At 38.9% G+C, this 8,024-nt stretch overlaps 2 protein-coding genes across 2 annotated transcripts in view; both read right to left on the bottom strand.

Moving 5' to 3' along the window:
* Positions 1 to 2,988, bottom strand: part of LOC111327916 (uncharacterized) — a 5,347-nt gene extending 2,359 nt beyond the window's left edge. Inside the window, exons 1-3 of the mRNA XM_022932229.2 lie at positions 2,761 to 2,988; positions 1,316 to 1,843; positions 536 to 1,072 (exon numbers count right to left, since the gene is read on the bottom strand). Coding sequence (XP_022787964.2) covers positions 536 to 1,072; positions 1,316 to 1,843; positions 2,761 to 2,965 — 1,270 coding nt within the window. The 5' untranslated portion in view covers positions 2,966 to 2,988. The remainder of the gene's footprint in view (positions 1 to 535; positions 1,073 to 1,315; positions 1,844 to 2,760) is intronic.
* A 1,661-nt stretch (positions 2,989 to 4,649) lies between these two features.
* Positions 4,650 to 7,628, bottom strand: LOC111327923 (melatonin receptor type 1A-like). The gene has a single exon (XM_022932239.2). It carries the CDS (start codon positions 7,138 to 7,140, stop codon positions 6,055 to 6,057), a length of 1,086 nt encoding a protein of 361 aa, XP_022787974.2. The 5' UTR covers positions 7,141 to 7,628; the 3' UTR covers positions 4,650 to 6,054.
* Between the last annotated feature and the right edge of the window lie 396 nt (positions 7,629 to 8,024).

Raw genomic sequence — 8,024 nt, 5'->3', positions numbered from 1 at the left:
ATCATTTTTTTATTATCATTATTTTCTGGTGGTATACAGTGTTCCAGCATGTTCAAGTATTTCTGTGTGTTCCGGTATATTTCGGTGTTCCTGATACATGTAGATAGTATATCTGCTGATTTTTTTTTCTGTTAGGCTAAATCTCTTATTGATGATTTTCATATCGTCCCATTTTTTTCCGAACATTGAAATTAATTTCGCTAATCTCGTCTTCCTTTTCTCAGGTCCTTATTCATACTTATGAGAAGCGGATTTTGGATGTGTTCACCAAACATTGGATTGTTCTTAAAATTATTCTGAATCTACCCAAGGCCGTTTAAATGGGGCATGAAAGTCATTTAGAGAATTCTTGGTCAAAACGAGAAACTGTGGGATAAAAACCACAACACCAGCAACAGAAAATAATTCAAGTCAACTAAGAGTGGGCGAGGAAAGAACCACAAGATCTGCATGTTGGTGCACCTATCACAAAAAATATTTCATTTGGAAAACCTTTGAATATTGTGCATAATAATATGTGACAAGCAACACCTACCTGTTTTAACAATCAGTTGCACCTCAGTCTCCCGATGAACAAACTCACTCTGTGCGGAGCAGATATACGTTCCACTGTCCTTTGCCGTCAAACTGTTTATCTTCAGTTGTCCTCCTCCCACTTCAGACCGGTCTGCTGGTATGTCTCCTTTACACCGTGTCCAGGTGATCCTGGGTACTGGGTGTCCGTCTGCAGAGCAGTTGAGTGTCACAGACTGTCCATGGTAAAGCTCAACCTTCTCTGGTGGCTTGACAGTAAACTGAGGCATAACATTGACTACCAGAGATGTTATGGAGTGTGATGTACCCATGGCATTCGACGCCGTGCAGATGTAGGTTCCTGAATCTTTCTTGTCTGCCTTTGTGATGGTCAGGGTGTGGCCCTGTACAATGGTTCTTCCACCGGGAAGTTGGCCAAACAGTTTCGTCCAAGATACCACCGGAGGGGGATATCCGATGACCTGGCATTGAGGGAGCTTTACATCTTTCCCACTCTCGGCGAGCAAGGGTCCAGCTGGAAGAGAGATGAGCGGCCGAGCTGCGCAGAAGAAAGTTGGTATTTGAGCTTTTGCAGTCGATTCATCTTTTGGTTGTATATTCGCAATTTCTCCACAGTTTTAAACAAATATTTTTCTTAACCAATTTTTTTCGATGTTGCTTTTAGAAAAAAATAAATTTTTGATGTTTGTTACCTCGTCAATATCATGGTCTAATCAACTGAAATGTAACTGCTCTAGCTTCTTATACTGGTATTATCAACTTAGACTGAGATGAGAGTTACCTTTGACATTAAGTGTAACAGAAGCCTGAGCGGTCCCCTGGTCAGTACGAATTGTACACACATACATCCCGTGGTCACCGACTGTGGTATTCCTGATATAGAGCGCTCCCTTGACGATGGAGTATCTTCCAGTGGGAAGGGAGCCTTCCTCCTTGGACCAGGAAATTACTGCGACAACGTTCTTCTCTGGAGAACACTGAAACGCGACGGTCTCGCTCAAGCCAACGGTGCTTACGGCCGGTGTCACTTGAATCCCAGGGGCAGTAACAACACCCCCCGCTTCCCCCTTGACAGGTTGGAGAGAATTTGGAGATATTGAGTTCCAATCTCCAGGCTCCCCCTTTTGACCCTTGATACAAATCTGACTTTTGCTTGTGCAGATCTTATGCGTTGCAGCGTAAACAGATTTTGTAATTTGCCGAATAAATTTAGGGGATAAAACCCCATTGTCTCCCTTCGCGGGACTATCAGCGGCCCGCGGGTTTCTCTTCTGAGCTGAAGAGCTAGGGGGCTGAACGTCAAGGATTTCTGAAATGGAAAAATAAATATTGTCATCGAGAACTCCGGCCGGTATGTTCAGGTTATAAGCTCAAGATTTCAATTGCATGATCTGATGAAGGCGAAACCCGAGAAAACAAATGACCGCTATGGATAAATAGCGAACATTCTGATTTTCTGGGCGTAAATCTTCTAGTTCAAAACTTAGCAACAAGATATTATGATAATAAAATAGGTCACGCTACAACCGGATAGATAGACTTCTTACTTTACTCCCTTTCTATCACGGAATAGATAGCGAAGAGTGTAGCCAATCTGATGGCATGATTTATGAGGAAACGCTGTATGGTAGCTTCGAAACCACTAAAGGACTACTTAATTGTCATTCTTCACTAATTCCGTTGGCAAGCAGAATTAAAATTAACAAGCACAACAATTCGAACCTTCGTAAATGGCTTATTAATTTCAGGAAAATTTTCTTTATTTCAGCTGATAAGTTTGTTCAATCTCATAACGTGTTTGTTAGATGATGCACTGGCTTTTCGACGAAATGTTATTATATACCTATGCCAAATGGCTAGAGGCGGGTATTTTTTCGACTGAAATGATGGAAATCAGGTTGTGTCAAAATGATCGCTTTGAATTCATGCCACAGGCCACTGAAACATACTGACCGACGGAACGTAATGAAATTTTCTCGGGATTCATCTTCCCGAAAATCTTTTGAGGAGAATCTGTTAGTTAACCTTTTATAGTTGTCACATCTAGGACTCGAACCGTTTCATCTTTTCATCATTTACAAAAGCTGTAAAGTGACTTTAGTTCATTCGGTATTTTTGACCGTTTCTTGTCTATTTAAGCGTTGTAGTGTTATCACTTAAGTGAGTCTGTTTAAGCTAATGGAAGACAAGACATGGGCCAATTGAGCCTTGAAAAATATTTCTTACCTGGAGGCGAAGGTTTGGGAAGCGGAATATCTGTTGTTGCCTTCCTCCGGTTTTCCTCTAGAGCAAGAATTCTTTCGTTTTGTGCCCTCAGCTCCCCAGCCATTCTCATAAAACTAACACTGTAGCACACCACGCTCAAAAGAGTTGTACAAAGGCAACAAATAACGAGAAAGCTAGAAGGTCTGCTTTTATCCGAAGTCGTCATGATGCAGAGAAGTATACTTTCAGTAGTTTACGACAATTGATGAGGTCTACATATGATTCAAACGATTTATACCTTTTGGGGTTAGCTCAATGGGAAGCATAACTTCCACTTCCTTGTTTTCAACTTATGATCCCAGGTCACTGATTTAGGGGAGTGTTGACGGTTTCACAATCCTCTCAGCTTGGGACAAGGGGAATCGATTCTTACTTCCTTCATCTATGAGCACGTATAGGCAGAAACATATGAAGAGGAACGACAGTTGGCTTATGTAAAAGTTTTGGGACAAAAAATGAAGGCTCGGCTCTTCTTATAAAAATTTGAGCCACATCTAGACCTTATTTCGCGTACGAATTCTCTAGATACTGAATTAAAAACCCGGCATATACCACAGGTTATTACGTGATGGATACCGTTTACTTCCTTGGCAACCATTGACATGTGATTCCTTCTCAATCTTAGAAGCCAATATGCCGTGTAGAACCACAGTGGGAAAGACAGACATTTGATGTTCTCATCTTAGGATAAAGTGATTGTATCAATACATTTTTTTTCTGCTCACTTCGTTCGTGTCAATTCGCTGTAATGTGTTCGGTTAGTTAGTGAGCTGTGAATATTTTTTGTTTTTAATTCATGATTTTACACTGACAAACCCATAGTTGTGGCTTCACTCCTATAATGTGACACTCACTTTGACGCTGAGAAATATTTGGAAAGTTTCGGGGAAGAAAGGTTAAATCGCAACAAAGTGCGACGTTTAGGCTTAGCGAGACAATCTTACGAAAATGCGGTTGTTTAACAATGACTAGTTTAGCCCACTAATAGATCGACTTAACTAAACGTGCAGATACCCAATTAAGAGGCTAATTATAGATAACCAAAAAATTATACCGGTAGACATGAAAATATGCACTCAGTTCTGCTCCAGGACATACAGGAAGGATATGAATATAAGCTGAAACGTCTTTCTGAAAAAATACAGACACGTTTACTCGATATTAATCCAAATCTTAGAACTTCCTATCGCTCTTTTTCCTTCATTCCTCCCTTTTCTCTGCTGCTTTGTTCGTGTCAGAGACCTTCCTTAGTTACCTTTTAAATTATCTACCTTCCCATGCATGATTCTGTTGTTCCGTTTCTCTATTGGCATCTCGTCGATGTGCCAGCAGAAACTCTCAAAAACACGGACGAAAATCAATAGAGTAATTTGGGAGATCTAAGTATAAGGGCCCGTTAAAACCGACGATAGATACTAAAGTTACGAAATGAAGAAATTACCAAAATTCGCGAGAAGGAAATTTGCGCGACGAAAACGTTACAACTTCGAAAACAATCAAAGCCCTCTACATTGAAACAGAGTTAATAGAGGGAACTACAGAATTCGCAAAAGCGTTAGACGAGAATCAATTTAGATTGCTATGTCTGTTGTAAATCTCATGCTAGTAGAGGAGAAGCTTTTAAATATCAAGCTACGGACACTTCATTATAATGATAAATTGAAGGCATCTTTAACTTCTTCCATCATTCTAGTCACTTAGCTCTCAAGGGCATTTTGGTTTGATTTTGATTCTGGCTACCCATGAGTGGATTCCAACACCAAGCATAGTTGCTATCTCCGAAGTTACTGTTCAAGCTGGAGTAATAACATGACTTATTACACGACTCGGGAAGTCAGATGGCCAATAACTAAAATCAACCAATCAAAATGCTTTATTGCCGGTCAATATTCTCTCATTATACCACAATGCTCCTCTGTTGGATTTAGAACAGTTCCCACCACTCTTGTCATTGTCCCCACCCTGGGTGGAGAAAGTAACATGAATAGTCCTCTACTGCGAGGATCGTGCATCATACGTATCTAATTCCGCAGTTCAAATATATGAACTTCATATATTCATTGTATATGAATAGTAATGTTAAATATCTAAGCTTATGTGACCGAGGCAGGTTCTGGTGTTGTTATTTGAACAACGAGACAGACTTATAGCCTCAATAAAATTTATTTATACAGGAAAGTACAAAAGAAATAATACTGATAAAAAGAAAGGGTGATTGTAAGCTAAAAGAAATAATAAATGACAAATAACAAATCAATAATTTAAAATAATGAAATAAAACAATTAGTAAAATATACAATCGATTGCCATACAATAGCAAGGCTTCTCTTAATTTTTTTGCCTTGGACACGATGTCTTAAACGATAGTCGTGTGGAGCTTCACTAAGATTTTCTTTATATTAATTAAACATGAAAGTCTTATTTCACAGAATGAACAGAGTTATATAGCTTCTTTTCATATATCTAAATACAAGTGTTTTATCTCAAGCAGAGAACCCTAGGGGGTTTGAGGCTGCGTGGCGTCAATTATTTGAAACTGCAACAAGTGATTGGCAGAAAAGAAAATTCTATATAATTACTGTACTTTTGTAACCTTAAATCCCAAAATCTGTTTAACTGAATGTCAGTTAGATAAAGTTTACCTAGCTTTCGTTTTCCCTGTGTTTTGAGGAAGGTTGATTTCCCCTTCTTTACTGACTGGCTACCCCCAAATATAAATGGGTGTCAGCGAAGAGCAGGAAATCAGTCCTACAGACGGCTGAGGCTTTTACAGCTAACAAGAGCACGTATCATGAGACTAAGAACTTATCTTAGATCGTTTACATGAATTAGTAGTTGAAGGACTTCTTTACAGCTTCACAATTTTTACTTCTGTATGTACAAACTGCTATAACTATTGATTATCTTTTTTTTTCTGAGAATGGAAAACTTGCTTTGGAATGTATATTAAATGGTTTGTTGCCTGCCAAGAACTTTATATTTTAACCCCTTTAAATCTTATGATATAATATTTTAATTCTCCCTTCTACTTCGTAAAAATTTGCTTGCAAATTGTGCATAAGAGAACTTTTTACATCAAAATAAACCCTAAATGATCCAAAATGGGATAATTTTGACTATTCTTATCAACCTTTTGTTGGATAATGCGTTAATATAGAAGAGAGAATTTGCAAGTAAATCACTTATGTGGTATAAAGTGAGTCATTGCTGTTGCTACGTCGGATTGATATGAAATGTTTTGTTTAATTATCGTGATTACACATTCGACTCGTTTGCTTTGGTCAAATTTGTATCATCTTCTCCCGTTTCACAATAGTACTTCCTAGTTTCTGGCATAAACTTAGGATCTCCTCCAAGTTTACTTCCTTGCGCATTCACATCAGTAACTCTCCTGGTTTTGCGAAATTTGAGGATTCTTTTAAATTCCATGGCAAAGTCTCCATCCATGGCTGCGACGATTAGGGGTTTCACACAATGGGAGACGTTGAATAGAAGCGTACTCAGCAAATAGATCGAGCGCGGGAGGCACTTTTCGTGTGTGAATGCGTCGGCAACGTCGCAAGCATAACCAGGGACCCAGAAAAAAAGAGTTCCCAGTGTAAACGCAGCTAGAAGCTTTGTCTTATTTTCTTCCTCTTTCCAAATATTTAAATTTTCCATGCGCTCTTCTTGAGCCCAAAGTTTCGGATCCTTGTATCGCTGCTGAATATTGGATCTCGCTCGGTAGTAACAGATAGCGATGACAACAGATGGTACAATAAAAATAATTATTTTCAAAATCGACGCCCGAAGATAAGTTTCATTTTTGGCTTCTGTTCTGCAAATGCCATAACCGGGATGAAAAACAAAGTTGTTTCGATCTAGGGTAGAAGACAATGGAATTGCGAAAGAAAAGAGACAGAAAACCGCAAGGATAATACAGATGTGCCTTCGTTTGAAGAAACTCCAATATTGACTTAGGCGAGAACTGGCCATGTATCTGTCAACCGCAGTCAGAGTCATGGTGAGGACTGTAAAAATGCCTAGCACCGAGATAGCATAGCCTTGAAACTGGCAAGCTGACGTTGAAGAGATCCATTCGCCTTTGATAAGAACACCGAGTGTGAATGGCATAACGAGAAGACTTGTCACCAAATCGATAATGGCGTACGATAGAATGTATATGTGAATGGTGTACCGTAATCTAACATTTCTGTACATCGCTAAGCACACAATTAAACCAGATAGAAATCCTGCTATAATCAAGCAGCCGGTGACTAAACTCTCCGTAACCACGGTCTCCGTGCATCTGTTGCGTAGTGCCGTGTGAAGATCGCTGGAAGCTCCTTGATGAGCACACATGTTTAAGATGTCTAACTCTTTCAAATTGAGAAAAAAAAGTTATAATAGCAACTAGGAAGGCGAATCCAACGTCAAAAAGTAAAAATACGTTTTTTCTTTTGTGACTTTTGTCGCTGTCAAATCTGTTTGGCGATGGTTGACGACTTCAAACTTTACTGTCAATCGAAAGTTCCAACTTCGAGTTTGTATGACTCAACAGCGGTGTCGTAAAATATAACACCGCATAATTATATCCACTACTAATACGATATATCCAAAAAACAAGATTTTCGTTGTCAGTTCAAGATTCTATACACGCTTTCTGGTTTGATTCTTTCTGCATAGATATCAATTATTATAACGTGTTTTTCACGAATTTGAGCAAACGAATAATTTATGAGTTTGACGCACAGAGATGACTTTCACCTGCTCAAAGGTAATCTATACTAAGTTGTTTTGAAGAGTTGACCAATAGTCAACAGTTTGATCGGGTTGTAGTTCTAATTTCTACCGTCATGAAATTGAAGCTTATAAGAAATGAACTTGGTGCTTATCAACCTTTGTTCTGTCTAAAAGCAAAGAAAAAAATGTTGTCGTTATCGCTGGAACAATGCTGAGTCGCTTTGAGAAATTTATTTCACAACATAATTTCTGTAGAATGAATATTTAGTAGCACAAAAAAAATACAACTCAGTGGAAGAAGAACTGTCTGTAGCGTCCAAACGTTTCGCGTGGTCGAACAATTGAAAGGACGACCCTTAATGGAACGAGAAGTCAGCAGCTCTATTTCAGTTCTGTATTTTGAATTACGAAACAAAAAGGAACTTCCTTCTTGAGATAAGTTAGAGAACCAAGGGACCGGAAGTATTTGTAACTTGCATATGCATGAAACGCATCTTGATGGA

This window comes from Stylophora pistillata, chromosome 9, assembly GCF_964205215.1.
Source record: "Stylophora pistillata chromosome 9, jaStyPist1.2, whole genome shotgun sequence".
Classification (NCBI taxonomy): Eukaryota; Metazoa; Cnidaria; class Anthozoa; order Scleractinia; family Pocilloporidae; genus Stylophora; species Stylophora pistillata.
Note: the sequence above shows the minus strand (reverse complement) of the source record. Positions and strands in the feature narration are given on the sequence as shown.